Source organism: Penicillium malachiteum (genome assembly GCF_028827825.1).
Source record: "Penicillium malachiteum strain IBT 17515 chromosome Unknown utg000005l:1.0-9002435.0:326005.0-9005861.0, whole genome shotgun sequence".
Taxonomy (NCBI): domain Eukaryota; kingdom Fungi; phylum Ascomycota; class Eurotiomycetes; order Eurotiales; family Aspergillaceae; genus Penicillium; species Penicillium malachiteum.
Genome location: NW_026643099.1, coordinates 8,662,736 through 8,679,485, shown reverse-complemented (window position 1 = coordinate 8,679,485; position 16,750 = coordinate 8,662,736). Strand labels below are relative to the sequence as shown.

Sequence of the window (16,750 nt, the reverse complement as noted above, 5' to 3'; positions counted from 1 at the left end):
TAAAGATTAAAGGTTAAAGGTTAAAACCACATCTTTTAGACTAGGCTCATAGGTAAGAATACATACCTATACTTGGACACACAAACCCATCTATGTCAATTCCTAGCTCCAAGCCTTGTAAGACACTATGGTCTAAGGGCGTAGTGTCTTGGCTTAAGAAGGCATTGGTTAGATCAGCCTGCATGATTCGGCTTTCTTGCCGAATTCCACGTTTGCGAGTAGACCTCCGTGCCACATATGCATTGTTGATGGATGCTCGTGTATGCTCATAGGATATGCCGCTTGTGAGGAATTTGCTGATTTTTCGCTTCATTGTGTCACCTTTGATGCGGAGAAAAAGAGCATTCGCCTGGCCCTCACCCCACTGTGTCTTCGCACGTAGCAGGAGGTTGTCGTTGAATCGGGCCACACCCTGCTGGCTTCTAACCGCGTCACGCGTGATTTTCCATGAGTCGTGGAATGCCTCCACATTCTCTTCATGCTCTCTCCAAAACTCGCCTTGTTCGATGAAATCGTGCAGCTTCTCTAGAGACTTAACTGCTTCGCTAAGGAATGAGTGGGCGTGGTCCTGGATTCTAAGCGCAGCTGGATAGACCTCTTCTGGGGCAAGCGTCTTCATTACCTCAAGAGCTTCTTCCATAGACCTTACTGGCTGTCCACAAAGATCAAGTGTGCTCTTGAATGAGACTTGGAGGGTCCCAGTTCCCTCAGCTAGGGTGTCCATTATGATAGACACAGCAGACACGATTAATATGATAAATGTTGAATGATAAGTGATGGAAACTGAGTAGTTAAGGAGGATGAAAAGAAAAAGAAGGGATGAGGGGTGAGGGGGAGAAGAGACTAGGAAATAACAAAGAAAGTAGACAAAGAAAGTAGTCTTTGTAAAAAGGCTAGCTAGTAGAGTAGTTAGCAAGCGGATTAAATAGATGGAATAGATGAAATAGATGAAACATTAATTAAAAAAGATCAAATGAAAGATGATTGAATGTACTTCTAAGTTAGCTTTGTGCACAAAAACATATCTCTACCATATCGTAGGTAGCTGCTTTTAGGCATAGGGGGGGAGGGAGCTGAGGCTCAGATGGAGAGGTGAGGTTTTGTGCACAAAGATAGCTCTACCATATCGTAGGTAGCTGCTTTTAGGCATAGGGGGGGGAGGGAGGTGAGGCTCAGATGGAGAGGTGAGGTTTTGTGCACAAAGATAGCTTGTAGGTGGCTTGTAGATGTAAACTTACATGTTGGTTTCATCCTCATGATGATATATATCCTCATCCTCATGGTTGTTTTTTAAACTTAGTAATGCTCATATCCATCATCCTCCCTGTTCTTTCGCTTCCTTCCCGATGTTCGTAGCTGAGTACTCATCTCTGGTAGCTGTAGTACCTCCTCCTCCTCAGCCTCCTCCTCAGCCTCCTCCTCAGCCTCCTCACGATCACTTATACCACCTCCATCAAGCTCATCTAGCCTCTCGTCACATTACTCCCTTTCTGCTTCAATCTCATCTAAGGAAAAGAATAGCTGAAGTTCTTTCCTCTGCTGCCCTTCAAGGTCAAACCTTGAAGCACAGAGAAACAGCATCAGCTCCTCAATTGTTTCAGACTTCATACGACCACGGCGATAATGGCAGATATCCCGGGCAGTGTTGAATAGCCGCTCTACACCAGCACCTGTTGCTGGGATTGAGAGAACATCCCGTGCAAGTGCAGAGATTATAGGGAAACGTCCTTGGTGCTCTCTCCAGAATTGAAGAGGCTCAGTCTCAACAGTGTCTAAGGTAGGGGTAGTTAGTATGTATAGATATAGGTAGTATGATATTAGAATACTGATAATTCAAACATACCACCATCAAGATATTGTGTCATTTCATCTTTAGCTAGCCTTGTCTTCGGTTTGCTTTTGTTTAATATCTTATTAAGCTTTAAGCTTAGCTTTGGTGTAGGTAGGGAGCTTCCTGTGTCTGACGTATGAGAAAGATGCTCTTGGTGCTCTTGGTAGGGAGTAAGAGCTGTCTGGAATGCACTCCGGTACTTAAGTCGCCAGGACCCATCCCAGTCATCTGATTGGAAAAACTGGAACCGGCTGTCAGGAGCTAGCATTGTACCAACTGCATATATGTGCCCTGGAATACTATCTGTCTGTGTGTAGTACTCATCAAGCTTTAATCGGCTAGCTTCAAGGCACTGAAGTATGTGCCTTTTCCATGGAACCCGCTTCTGCCTAAGCTGCGCCATGGACTTTTCAAGATGCAAAAATAATGCATTATAAAGCTTGAATATAAGATGTATGGTTACATCTCGTGTCTTCGATAGCTCAGTCGTATATTCAAAGAAGGGCTCAGTGAGATAGAGCAGGTAATCGATTTGGCGCCACTCCTCTGGAGTTAAAAGCATTTCTTTACAGTCATATTCCAGGCAAAATGGGAGGAAAAAATCACGAAGCCTCTTAGCTCGGCGAAGCATTAGGAAGGTTGAATTCCACCGAGTCCGTACATCTTGTATTGGAATAACCTTTGGTTCCTCTGTTTGAAGATTGATGAATGTTTCACGGCGTTGGGGGCTTGCATGAATGTAGATTGCAAGGTAGCGTACCTTATTCAAGGTAACAGAGATCTCACACTTCTGGCGCTTTAAATTATCCTTAGCAAGGGTTGATTGTTTCTCAGTCTATTTAGTTTGGGTAGTCTCATTTAAAGGGGCTGCCTTTAGGCGATCCAGAAGCTGGTTAAGGCTAAGCTGAATAACATGGGCAAGGCAAGGTATCCGGGTAATGCTAAGATTCTCAGGTAGGGCTTGTTGAATTGCATCAATCATGGTCTAATTATATAGTATATTATTAGTAGTAGCCTTAAGGATAGAGATGGAGATAGAGATGGAGATAGAGATGGAGATGGAGATGGAGATGGAGATGGAGATGGAGATGGAGATGGAGATGGAGGGTACCTTATTATTTGATGCATTATCAGTTGTAACTCCAAGAACTCTGTCTGTAATCTGATGCTCTTGGAGTATGTTGAGAAGAACACTACTAAGACTTATACCAGAGTGTGACCCAGAGAGTGGTTTAAAACCAAGAAGCACCTCCCGATAGGTCCAATCTGCATCAATAAAATAGCCAGTAACGGCCATAAATGCTTGCGAAAACGGAGAAGTCCAGCAGTCCAGCGCAATTGAAACTTTTGAGCTGGGCGGTAGGAGGTTAAGAATGGATCTCTGGCGGTCTGCAACTAGATCTTGTAGTCGCCGACGAATTGTATTTGCAGACGGGATGGTTGGAGGTAATGGTGAAGAGCGAGCCTTATGAATCAGACTATGAAAGGTTGGATGCTCAATAAGGTGGAATGGAAGCCGGTTGATAGTAAGAAATTGTAAGATTTCTTCCTCCCAGCCTAGCTGTGAGAAAGGAGCAAGAGCAGGAGTAGTAGATGGCTCATCTTCCTAGTGAAATAAAATTAATTAAATAGTTAGTTACTGTCTTAGTAGTTAAGCTAGTTTCCTACTGATTAAGCTTCTCTTTTGTGCATAAAATACTATCTCAGCTAGAGTTTTTTTTTTGCGCCCAAAACACCAACTCTGTGTATCTCACCACCATTAAAACGTACCTTGCTTATAAGGAAACCAGTAATATTCTCCTTCCGCCTCATAGAGTTTTGGCATTTTGCAGTTTTTAGGTGTTTAGCCATGGTTGATGTGCCTTGGTAGCCATTTTGACAGGCAGAGTGAGCATGTTCAAGAACCTTGCTACACCGCTTACACATAACCTTTGGTGCACCATCTGTGATTTGGGCAACCTGATGGAAGTTATTCCAAATTGGGGCCTGGCGGGCTGCTTCCTAGTGGATCTTACTTTTCCTCCCATAGTCAGTTTGTAGCCACCAGTCAACCCACTCAGTATGCTCTACCATATTGTAGAGGAAATAGGATTTTCTTCGGTCGGGTCCAACGCGGATAAACGGTAGAGGAGGAGGAGGAGGTGTATCTGGCCGGAGGAATGTATGCCTATCAAAGCTTGGGAGTATGGTCTGGGTACTAGGTAGTTAAATAGTAAGAGAGTTAGGTGGGCTTGAGATAGTCTAAAAAAAAGGGAGAATAGTAGTCTCTAACTCTTCTTCATCATAACCTAATGATGATGATAGGTAGAGAGGTGATTGGAAACTGGAATTTTGGCTTTGGGACATGAGGTTAAATGAAAATCATGAAAGAATAATAAGTGTAAGGGTAGGGTGGGAAATGTAGAAGAAGAATAGTAAGTAAGTATCAAGGGTAGGTAAATCATAAAAGAATGATAAGTGTAAGGATGAGGGTATAAAGGAGAAGGTAGGAAATATAGAAGATTAAAGATTAGAAATAAATAAATACCTAATAACACATATCTTTAATTTTAAACCCATAAAAACCCACAAAAACCCAAGAAGAGCCCAAGAAGAGCCCAAGAAGAGCCCAAGAAGAGCCCAAGAAAACCCATAAAAAACCCATGAAAACCCATGAAAACCCATGAAAACCCATGAAAACCCACAAAAACCCACAAAAGACCCACAAAAACCCATGAAAACCCAAGAATTACCCATGAAAACCCAAGAAGTACCCAATCCCAACCCAAGTCTACTAAAAGTCTTCTAAAAAATTTTACCCAGGCTTCCAGCTGCTTCCTTAGAATCCCTACTTTACCCGTTTATTTTATGAATACTATCTTCTTCAATTTAGTAAATATTAAGTTAAAATACTATAGAACTAAAGATTCAATTTAATATTAAGAAATACTAAATTAGCTTAAAAATAAAAAGTAACACTTTTGTAGGGCATACATGTAAAAGATGCACTACCTCTGCAGCATGTAAATATATATTTCCTACAACATTTACTAAATATCAATTTCTACACCCTACATCCTCCATCCATATAATATAATATTTTATAATAATTTTTCCTTCTGAATGTTAATATTATTTTCAAATAAGAAATCTATTATTATTACTAGTAATCAACTTACTCTCTAACATCTATTTCTAAGATGTAATGCTGCTACATGTAAAGGTATAGTAGCTACATGCAAGGGTATAGACTCATAGAGACTCTAACATATAAACTAAAACGAATGCAAAACACATGTAAAAAACAGTATTTTAAATTGATGACTGAGCAGAGTTATACATGCCAAGACCTCTTTTTTATGCAAAATTGGGTTTTCCTGGGTACCCAATGGGTACCCAGCTTGGGTCTTGGGTTGGGTTGGGTTTTTAGGTGCTGGACCCAAGACCCAGGTGGGTTGGGTCTTGGGTCCAACCCTTGGACCCAAATTGGGTTTTGGAGAAGTCTAGGTGTGCCTATGGAACAGCTACAGGACAGAACACGTATGGGGGGAAGCGCACGGAGGGGAAGTCTGCCCCGACACGTCGAGAGCTATCTACCTAGCCACCTTGGTCTGAACTATACAGACCACGTGATCTAACACAGTGTGGTCTTGGTTAACCATGGTCTTCGCGGTTAGTGCCGCAGTCTACATATATATGAGGTGCCGAAATAGGGCGGTGTACCGAAACTTCACATAGATACTGTCGGATAGAGGCCTTACTGCCTGAGATTACGTAAACCTACACTGTATTTTTACCCCTTAGATTTAGCAGAATTGAACATACATACACACATCTGTACAATTGGACCCCATTGGGTGCCACATGCTGCTGAATAAGCCTTTATTCTGACATTTGAACTAGGTCACGTGGCTGGTAACTTCCGCGGCGACCTTGGTGTAATAATCAGTGTATCTTTGTTGGAGGCGGTCTATATTAAGAGGCAGAAATCACACCGCCTATATTGATGACTTGCTTACTCTTGTCCCTGGCCGACGAAGTAACTAACTTCTTGATCCCCTCATCCCCATACTAAACATCAGCATCGATTAGTTTCTGCCACTCTCATACTTCAAGATATGTGCACTAACATGATTTACCCTATCAAATACTGACTAAGAAATACCTTAAATACATTAGGCCATTGCTATCCCTGATTAAATGATGGCCGACGGCAGCTCTACAGATTACGAAGCTCTCTATCGAAGGGAGCAAGAAAGACGAAAGCACGCTGAACAGCAAACGAAAGAAGCTGAACAGCAAAGGAAAGAAGCTGAACAGCAAAGGAAAGAAGCTGAACAGCAAAGGAAAGAAGCTGAACAGCAAAGGAAAGAAGCTGAACAGCAAAGGAAAGAAGCCGAGGAACGAAGGCAGGAAGCTGAAGAACATACCCGACCGCTCACATTCTTGGAGTTAATGCGCCATGGTCACAACCTGCTCTCAAGACCGCTTAATGTCAGATCGCCGTCTCGATCAACAACAGGGAAAATACCCCCTCCAACCGGAAAGTACTGCCCGACGCGACTAGAACCATGGATAGAGTGCCCGAATGAGCAGCAGGAAATCTACAATGCTGTATGCAGATATCTCCAGCCAGCTATGGAAGCTCCAGCACAGTTGCCTACGTCCTTGGATTCCCTTGAAAAGGATGCTCGGCGATTTTGCCATGACCCAATGAACAGTGAGCGGAGTGTCGAGCTATATGAGCAAATTGCAGTGGAATGCTATGTTCGTGATATAGTTACGGAGCTATGCAAAATCGATGCCGCCCGAGACGAGTTCGGCCTTGGCGATGGAGTCCAGTTCGACAATCACACCAACTCTCTCAATCCCAATTCACACACAGAAGCGACTACACTTCAGCCGTCAAGTGTTCACCATCCAAAGCCCGATCACTTTTGTATTCATCGGGTTGATGGGAACACTACTGCTCTTCTCACTACAGTCGAATACAAACCACCTCACAAGCTTCCTACCGAAATACTCCACAAAGGGCTTCGACCAATGGACTTATGGAGACAAATGGTTAGATCAAACAAAATACCCCAGGAAGAGGCGAGGAAATTGAAGTACAATGCTGAAAAGCTTGTCTGCTCCGCTCTTGTCCAGGAGTACCATGTGATGATCCAGGAAGGACTTGAGTATTCCTGGTTAACAAACGGAATTTCCCGTGTCCTTCTTCGCGTCCCTTACGACAAGCCTGGTACATTGCAGTACTTTCTCTGTGACCCAAACAGAGAACTAAAGGGCGAAGTTCAACAGGATATTCAGGAGCCAAAGACCTCTATTGCGCGGGTCCTTTGTCTGTGCTTGATGGCATTCCGTTCCCCTCTGCGTAGCCAAGAATGGAGAAACAATGTATACTCAAACCCCTATCTGTGGAAAACCAGCTTCGACCATACTCGTTCTCAGATTGCAAAACCAGAATTGCAACAGCTCCAATTACATTCCGATAGTACCACCTACACCAGCCCAGAGTCAACTATGGATCCAAGTGCAGATTATCAAGCGTCTTCATCTCCATCGGAATCTCCAACACAAGGCCGCCGAGTTACAAGATCCCAGGCTAGCTGTGCACCCTCAACTCCACGTCATCGCTCGCAATCACCAGACTCCTCAGGCTCCGAGCCGAACCAAGCCTCACGGAAAAGGGGCTTCAGCCAAATTACATCTTCGCCATCTGTTCAACAACCCGCTCATGCGCCTAATACCAGAAGTGACCCGGGGAATCAATCCCGATACCGCAATTCACAATTCTGTACCCAACGATGTTTACTTGGGTTACATAGCGGCGGTGATTTAGATGAGTCTTGTCCAAACGTGACTCTTCATCGTCAAGACAAGGGCGACCGTACACATCCTATTACTTCAGAGGGATTGCTGCTTTCTTTGAAAGCACAACTAGATGAGAATATTGATCGCTGTATATCCCTTGGAAGCTGCGGGGCATGTGGTGCGCCATTTAAACTAACTTGCGCCACATACGGGTACACCGTCATTGGAAAGGGAACCACATCATACCTGTGGAAAGAAGTTTCACGCGAAGTACAGGTCTACCGAATCTTGCAGAAGGCTCAAGCATCTGCTGTACCTGTCTTCCTTGGTACAATCGACCTAGCGAAAATTTATTTCCTCCATGGGGCCGGAGATATTCGCCATATGCTGGTGATGGGCTGGGGAGGCGAGAGCATAGCGACTATGGAGCTGACGCCATGCCTTCGCAAAGAGATTCACAAATCGGATAAAGAAATCAAAGCTTTAGGAATCATCCATGATGACCTTCGGGGTGAGAATGTCCTCTGGAATGAAGAGCTTAGCCGGGCGCTGATCATTGACTTTCATCGCTGTACATTAAAACTTCGACCAACTCAACCGAGACCAGTGAAAAGACACCTTGGGATTTACTGTCAAGAGTCAAGCAATAAACGTTTGCGTGTTTCGTGAAAGTGGGTGGAAGCCAAGTATGTCTGCGCATAATTTCTTTTTTTGTGGAGGATCAAGTTAAATAGAGATGTCTTTAATTGAATACCTGCTTCCTTTTGATTAACTCTAATTAAGGGGCTCTGCGAGCATATTGGTACCTATTGGATGCATATACAATTGATCATCCTGTTTCATAATCGCATGATTATAGTGACCACATGGCATGGCCGCTGGTGATCACCGAACTAAAAGCGAGAAACCACCGACGGGGGTTTAGCCCGGATACATCTCCTTCATTACCTTCTCTCCCCCCTAAGTCCTCTTTCCTTCATGTCATTCCATTTATAGGTAAACATCGCATGAAGTCTGTCACTAGTTTGGTATTATGGTCTTCACTGGTCCTGGCCCTGCCTATCTATGAAAGTACCTTGATAAAGGGCATGGGGATGTCAGAGAGTCTGAGTCAATTGGAGAATGATATCACTGGAACAGGAACAGAGCATCTGATTCTGAGTGAGGGACATATATTTTGGCAAGACATAAAATCTCATCCGGCACCCAGATTCGAACATCCAAAACCAACCTTGAAGGAGGACGGCCAAGATCGACAAGAGCAGAAACCCCCCCTTCATTCGATCCAACAAGAAGGAGCTTTACCTACCAGTCAGAGCCTCAAAGTTACACTCCACTTCCATACATACCAAAACCTCCTCATACGGCGCCTTCCTGGGTAAATGGTTAACATACAAGAAATTCTACTTGGCAGACTACCATCACTATCCTTATGGTCCAAAGTCCAGGTCCAATTTAAGCTCCATACAACCGGACTCTCGAACTTTCGCATACAGTACTTGGTTTTTGAACAAAAGATTGATAGGTCTTATTCTTGAAAATTCTTTTCAGTTTGATCTTCATTTATTACTCACGCGCTTGGTCACGTAGGGTATTCTAGAATGAAGAGGGTAGAATTCCTTACAGATATTGAAAATATTCAGCCTAGGCTGCGCCAGCAGAACTTCAAATGCACGCATTCTAGATTTAGTGGCTACAGTACTTAAGAAGCTTCAAGTTCTGTATTCATTATCTCAACCGTTACTCACATGCTAGCTTATTTGTTTTCGTTCCCTAGCTGTCTTTCCTAGAATTCTCGTCGTGATACTCTCCCCGTGCACACCAGCACATGGCTTAATATAGGACAGGTTCTTGCAACCAAATAACTGGGGGGGCATTATTATCGCGTGTAGTATAAATTAAGTTAACTCCGAATTCCCGTCAAACGTACTGGCCAATTATAACAGACCAGACACCTCAAGCCATCAGTTTTATGTTAAAGAGTTGAGGTTGGATGCTTCTGAGATCACAATAGACGTACAGTGCTTCCGGAAACTGGTGTCACCACTTATACTCTGACTCTTTCTCGAACCCTAACGCCAAGGACCGCTAATCCATATTAAGCGTAACACATAATATTTAAATTACTTCAATATGTATGAATAACGTGATTCCCAAGCGAGTGGGCCACCCAACCAAAAAATCGCGTCGCGACCGCGTTCTTTTATCTTCAACCACCCATCATGCCACCAAAACGTACTGTTTCGGCCGAAAAAAATGGTAATCAAGAGGGTCGAATCCTATTTGCTATACAGGCTATTAAAGCTGAACAAATAAGCTCTATACGTGAAGCTGCACGCTGTTTTGATATACCTCGTACTACACTACAGCGTCGGCTCACTGGCTATACCAATCGCTCTGAGACTCGTGCCAACAGCCATAAATTAACTGAGAATGAAGAGAAATCACTTCTTCAGTGGGTGATCTCTATGGATATACGTGGAGCTGCCCCCCGGCCTGCTACTGTTTAAGAAATGGCCAATATTCTCCTCTTAGCATGTGGCCAGACCCCTTCTCAAACTGTTGGCAAAAATTGGGTCACAAACTTTGTTAAACGACATTCAGAGCTTACTACACGTTTCTCTTGACGATATAATTATGAACGTGCGAAGATGGAGGATCCAAAAGTTGTTCAAGAATGGTTTAATCTTGTTTTTCAAACAATTCAAGAGAATGGTATTCTATCAGAGGATATCTATAACTTTGATGAGACTGGATTTGCAATGGGACTTACAGCAACTGCTAAGGTTGTTACTCATTCTCGATATTATGGTCGACGATTACTTTTACAGCCTGGAAATCGTGAATGAGTAACTGCTATTGAAACAATTAATGTATCTAGATGAGCCCTTCCACCAGTAATTATTTTTAAAGGCAAAGTTTTAATTAAAGGATGGTTTACAAACCTTCCACTTGACTAGCGATTTGAAACTAGTCCAAATGGATGGATAACTGATAAAATTGGACTTCGATGGCTTCAAAAACACTTTATTCCAGCAACAACTGAACATACGCTTGGAAAATATCGACTTTTGATTCTTGATGGTCATGGGAGTCATTTAACTCCCCAATTTAATCAGATTTGCAAAGAGAATAATATTATTCCAATTTGCATACCAGCTCATTCTTCACATCTTTATCAGCCACTTGATGTTGGATGTTTTGGGCCTTTAAAACGGGCCTATGGTCGGCTTGTTGAGAATCAAATGCGGCTTGGTTTTAACCATGTTGATAAATTTGATTTTCTTGAAGCCTACCCAATCGCTCGTAAAGAGGCTTTTCAAACCCAAACTATTCAAAACAGCTTTACGGCAGCTGGTTTAGTACCATTTGACCCAGATCGAGTACTTTCTAAGTTAAATATTCTTCTTCGAACACCTACACCCCCAGCTAGCCGCCCTACTAGTCGATCAAGCCAATTTTCACCTAAAACACCTCAGAATCTTATTCAGCTTCAACGGCAAGCTAGTTCAATCAAAGCTCTTCTAAAACAACGTTCAAAGAGCCCTCCAAGTCCACTCAAACAGCAAATCGATCAAGTTCTCAAGGCCTGCGAAATTCAGATGCATTCAACAGCTTTATTAGAGGTTGAAACACGCAAATTACGCGCTGCACATGAAAAGCAAAAGCAAAAGCGCAAGCGGTCTACTAGGCAGATACCTAACGAGGGTGGTATGACTGTTCAGGAGGGCCAGGAGGCTATACAGCGTGCTATACAGGTGGTTGAGGCGCCAGTGATCCCTCCCGTACCACGGCCTAGGGCGCCTTATTTACCCCCTCAGCCAGCTAGGAGAAAGCTACCGACATGTAAGAAGTGTGGAGAAGAAGGCCATCGATCAGATCACTGTGATATTTAGTTAATTATTTTAATAAATTGGCGTTCTGGTGGTAATATTTATGATTAAAACTGTAGGGTAGGCGGTGGGTGGCCCACTCGCTTGGGAATCACGTTAGTCCAGTCAGCTGAGATACACCTGGGACAGACCGTTTTCCAAATGCTTGAGGGGAAGGCCTGTGCAGCCCCATACTATCTTGACCTACCAATTGTGACCCCTGCTGGTAATACCCCCCTCATCTTCACTTGTAGGCCACGTCAGAGTGTGATATGACGGCGCGAGGTTTACCCCTGCAAAAATATATATTCAAATGTTTTGCCGACATCCATGTTATTGGCGTCAGGTGGCCGGGGTACTAGTAAATTCCACCTAGGCAGCTTTTTAGCCTGGCCTAGGTAGGTACTTGAATATAAATGACAGGTATTGACACTTCTGATCCCTAGTCCCTACGCAAACGTCAACTTGAATTTCCCACTTCAAGTTTATCACCCTTATACCTTTTAACTAGTGGCGAAACAATTCAAACAAGTCTGTGTCCTATTGAAAACAAGTAAAGGATAATAGTTTAACAACGCCTAGGATGTGTGAATATCTTGTCTCCGAGAAGCATTATCGTGGCTGTCCAACATCATGCAACACGACAACCAAAACTTTCAACCGGTGTCTCAAAGCAAGGCAAAGTGGCATCGATTGTCCTGATCCTAAGGAGACCCCACTTGGTCAATCTACATATCCCGATCAATGTCCAACCCATCGGGATGAGGGATACAGTCGACGTTGAGTTTGTTACAAATCATGTTTTGGATAAAATCCTGCACACATTGGGCTGAATCGACCTGGGATAACCAGCACTGCTTGATGATTTGTCCACATGGAATATCAGAAACACTAGGAAACTCATTTCCCTTGAAAAGCACTTCCACATGATCACTAGGCACATCTTCGTAGGGACTGGTTTCTTGAAAAACCTCGTAAAGAGTCGATCCAAGCGCAAACAGATCCGTGGCCACGGTAGGTGGGTCTCTCCAATCACGTGGGAGATAGAACCGAGTTCCCTCGCCAGAGGCTGGTTTAGATCCATCTAGCGAAGAGCCGGAAAAGTCGATGATTTTGATATCGAGACTTGCGTCCAAGAGGAAATTCCGGGGTTTGAGATCGCAGTGGATTATGTTGTGTGTATGCAGAAGAGAGACAGCTTGCGCAATTTGAAATGCCCACTTTAACTTCAGGCTTATTGGAATCGAGTTTTGAGCTTGGAGATACGTCTTGAGATCACCGGTTTTCATATATTCAAGAACCAGGCCATCTCTGGAGTGACCTAACTTCCGTACCATCCTTTCATGTGAACCAATACGATCGTAGATGCTGGCTTCTTTGGCAATGTCCAGGATATGGTTTTCCATTTCAGCGTCGGGAAACGGCGACTTGATGATTGTACCATCGCCAAGGAGTTCAACAATGCCAGTTAGCCCCCCAGATATAAATTGTCCTTGAGCATCTCGGCTAATTGTCTCAACTTTCCCATCCCCGGTTCTTCTGGCCTCAGAATCGGACTGAGGGGGCTGTTGTGGATCGGTCAGGAAGCTCTTGCCGTGGAAAGGGAGGCTCGACTTTACAGTTTCAATATCGTGACGAGTGGGTCTGTGGATTAAGCGTGTGAAAGGAGGAATCAATGAATTCTCTATCCAGCATTTGAGACTATGAAAAAATGATAGGATTGGTCGCAATATCTGCGACCAGACTGTAAAAGCCATTTGACGCGCGGTGATTGTCGGGGTGCTGTATTGGCTAAAAGCGCTGTCGCAAGAGGATTGGACACCCTAGCTATAGACCGCCTGCCTCTTTAGGAAGACTAGACTTGTATGACTTGTATCTCAACCTTGGATGGATTCATATTCACCCGCTTATTCAGCACTTTTTCAAGGTAACTAACTAACTAACCAGTTAACTATAGTAGGAACCTTCAAAAATGTTGCACATGGATGTTTATTTCCAAGGTTATACAGTATATGTGCATATATACTTAAGAGGTGAACTCTCTAGGCAACGCACTCAAAGATAAACGGGTCGGTTCCAAGGTTCAGCTCGAATGAACCAAAACACACCAAATGATATCTAACTGAGACACCAAGGGCTGAGCCCCAAAAGTCCTATCAAAAGAAGGGGAGAAAAGAGTCCATCGTATCGTTAACACTCCATTGGAATGTAAACCGATAAGGTCCTCGGATCGAGCTCGGGTCTGATCGCTTTCTTTTTCAATTTTTTTTATGTGTTCTACATGTTTCTATTTCTATTTTACTCTATTCGCGACATGTCAGCCTTTGATATAGTTGATTTCTTGCATATTATAAAAATCGCTTATGGAGTTCGTTATTCCATGGAATATCGGACGGGTACGGTGGGGCTTATTCAGGTTTAGTGTATCACACTTCCGGTTTAGAGTACTCGGTCGCTTTGCGCTCCTGTGCGTGGTAGTATATACGTCTCGACCTCCCCCTTCCCAACCAACACTTCCACAAATTCGTTTTTCGCCTCTCCGCTGCAGCTGAAGTATTTTTGATATTGATCCGGATCGCAGCGCTCCGGGGCTTCGCCACTCCCTTTTCTCTAGCCTTCGTCGTTAGCTTCTCGGTGCTTCTCGTGACATCAATTCACTACGCTCTCGGATGGACTTCCTTTGTTGGCTTCGACAACGGCCCGCAAGATGAGCTGGGCATTTGTGACATTGGATTTCGGACTTACCGCCAGGGATCTGGCCCGGTCGGCCGGGAGTTGACCATTGCAGATTCCGATGCCTTTGATGTGCGGCCTTTGAAGACTACAGCTTGCTACTAATCCGTAAACTACTGGAACTGATCAGGATATATCGCTCATGGATTGCGTTAAGCATGTTTGCTCACTTCCTATACCCGGAGACCGATTCAGTCTCGATTATTTCGTTGGCAGCGACTGCGACCGTCTTTGACGGCCGTTTCAATTCGTCCAAATTAAAGGCTAAGCGATGGAATCGAATATTGACCAAGCATCCATACCAGCCTTTTTTCGCAACTCGATTCTCAGATAACTCTATCTCAAGGCCACTCGATTCCAGAGCCACTCACCTCCAAGGCATCTCCTGTCCCAGTCCTCGTCATCACACATACCCTGGGCCAGAACCTGTGGTAATTGCACGATTGATTGGCAAAGAGGATAATACGGGCTTGTGTCTGTCCCTCAGACCCAATTATGTCTGTGTATGGGTCGCATTCTTGGGATTGATTGGAAGATACCGGACGATGGAGCTGTGTCACAGCAATTAATGTCTAATTTAGGGAGCTATGGCTCTGCATCGCTTTTCTGGGCGGCTGAATGATTGGAAGCCAGCATTGCTTGAGCTTCTCGGCTGGATGTCGAGGCTCACTGCTATGCACTCAGCTATCTAAATTTGGAGAAAGCGGGCGCGGACATGCATAGAATGGCGATATGAGTGGCTCTAGTCATACTGCCTCTGAGTGAACGATCGAATCATTGGTAGAGATTTTTTGTTCTGCGTCGAAAGCGTGTTACATCTAAAATTAGGACCTGAGCTCTGTCTGCCTTGCGAGAGAGCTAGGCATGCTTTCGCCGTGACATCGAATCTATAAATTCAGGTGGACAGTCCACAGGTTGGCATCTAGATATAGAACCTAGTATTCCGGCTCTGTAGAGCATTCTTCCAAGTTCCTGCTCAATATCGAAATCCCGTATCTCACTCCCTTCGTTTCCCTCCCGAGTCAATTTCAGGCCGTCTAAAGCATATTTCCTACTTCTCAAAATCACATACATGAATCATAGGTCCCAACATCATCCTATATGTTGATTCCACCTAAGCCAATAGTGTCGATGCTTCAAATTCTGGAGAAGAAGCGGATGGTTTTGGTGGAGTAAAGACTGATAGTTCTGGTTCGCTAGCAGGAGCATCAAAGGCTGCCTTGGGCGGTCGAGTAAAGTCTGGTGGCTTTGCCTTGCTAGCAGGCGCACCAAAGAAGGACCTAGCGGATAGAGCTGGCGCACCAAAGACTGGAGCAAAAGGTGATGGGTTTGGTGTTCCAATTGGCGTCCCCAATGGCGTGTCAGAAGGTCTACCGAAAGCCGCTACTCTCTGGTGAGTATCGTCAAGAGACGTCGCAGGTAGTAGAGTACTACCAAGAGAAACCGGGGTCCTATAATCCCAGACACCTGGTAGAAAGCATAACTTCAAGCAGTGAGGACAGGTGAAGCGCTGCACTTGTAGGTCGGTAGGCGTAGACCCATTCATTTTTTCGAGTCTTTTGTGTATTTCTATTCCAGAGTTATCAGTACATCCCCTTATAAATATTGCTCATCCTGGGGACTGAGGATTGAATTATTTTGCCCTCCCTTAAGCCACGGTTGTCCCTGCCACGGTTTTTCCTTCGGCACAAGCGCACACACAGGTTCCAAGGTTAGCCCTGATAAGCACATGCCCTCTTTTATAATAGGTAGCGCATAATAATTGGTTGATAATGCTTGTTGGTAATAAGGGCAAACGCCTAAGTTGGCTCCATAGTTGAAGCATGTTCTGAGAATATCTAGAATTAGTAGAAAATTGTGGGTAGATGGGCCTTACGGTTGATAGCCTAGGCCCTAGGGTTATGAACTTGTGAGAGGCATTAATGTTACATGTCTATTTTAGGCTATATGACCACAGGGCATATGTGTTAAGATTGAGTAAAAGTACTAGCAGCGAGAATAACTTTTACGACGTAACCCCAAAAGTATTAGGACTAGCCCTGAGTCTCCGGCGGTCGGTATTAGCATATCATCTTTCATTCGAGGTTTCAGCTGTTTCAAGTCCCTTCTCCGCTAATTAACGCTGAATCCAGGGTGGGTTCGTGCATTGCAAAATTATACTTTTTGCGTCGGAATTTCCGGCCTGGCAGAACAAACAGAGACAACAACCTTGCTCCTTTATGTGGAATGTGGATGGGAGTGGTGCTAAACTTGGAACTGGCAAAATGTGAAAGAAAAATAAAGGTAAAAAGTAATGTGACCAGACCCGGGCTTGGACCCGAGGACCTTGGGACTTATAATCATGTGACTTGCGAATGGCACGTGAGATTCGACTACTGTCAGAATAAAGGCTTATTCAGCAGCATGTGGCACCCAATGGGGTCCAATTGTACAGATGTGTGTATGTGTGTTCAATTCTGCTAAATCTAAGGGGTAAAAATACAGTGTAGGTTTACGTAATCTCAGGCAGTAACGTAACGTA

The 16,750-nt window shown here is 44.1% G+C and overlaps 5 protein-coding genes across 5 annotated transcripts; 1 reads left to right on the top strand and 4 right to left on the bottom strand.

The window, feature by feature from the left end:
- Nucleotides 1–1,296: 1,296 nt before the first annotated feature.
- N7483_013224 (hAT family dimerization domain-containing protein) lies at nt 1,297–2,462 on the bottom strand (the record flags this gene model as incomplete). The annotated part of the gene is given in 3 exon segments (XM_057096651.1): nt 1,297–1,468; nt 1,484–1,772; nt 1,844–2,462. 3 exon segments carry the CDS (start codon nt 2,460–2,462, stop codon nt 1,297–1,299), a joined length of 1,080 nt encoding a protein of 359 aa, XP_056942622.1.
- A 354-nt stretch (nt 2,463–2,816) lies between these two features.
- N7483_013223 (zinc finger BED domain-containing protein) lies at nt 2,817–4,177 on the bottom strand (the record flags this gene model as incomplete). Its single annotated transcript, XM_057096650.1, has 4 exons — nt 2,817–3,437; nt 3,602–3,825; nt 3,847–4,028; nt 4,104–4,177. 4 exons carry the CDS (start codon nt 4,175–4,177, stop codon nt 2,817–2,819), a joined length of 1,101 nt encoding a protein of 366 aa, XP_056942621.1.
- A 1,833-nt stretch (nt 4,178–6,010) lies between these two features.
- On the top strand, nt 6,011–8,293 carry N7483_013222 (uncharacterized protein; the record flags this gene model as incomplete). The annotated part of the gene is made up of 1 exon (XM_057096649.1): nt 6,011–8,293. The coding sequence occupies one exon, from the start codon at nt 6,011–6,013 to the stop codon at nt 8,291–8,293; it is 2,283 nt and encodes a 760-aa protein (XP_056942620.1).
- Nucleotides 8,294–12,224: 3,931 nt separating this feature from the next.
- N7483_013221 (uncharacterized protein) lies at nt 12,225–12,902 on the bottom strand (the record flags this gene model as incomplete). The annotated part of the gene is made up of 1 exon (XM_057096648.1): nt 12,225–12,902. The coding sequence occupies one exon, from the start codon at nt 12,900–12,902 to the stop codon at nt 12,225–12,227; it is 678 nt and encodes a 225-aa protein (XP_056942619.1).
- A 2,441-nt stretch (nt 12,903–15,343) lies between these two features.
- N7483_013220 (uncharacterized protein) lies at nt 15,344–15,775 on the bottom strand (the record flags this gene model as incomplete). Its single annotated transcript, XM_057096647.1, has 1 exon — nt 15,344–15,775. The coding sequence occupies one exon, from the start codon at nt 15,773–15,775 to the stop codon at nt 15,344–15,346; it is 432 nt and encodes a 143-aa protein (XP_056942618.1).
- Nucleotides 15,776–16,750: the final 975 nt, after the last annotated feature.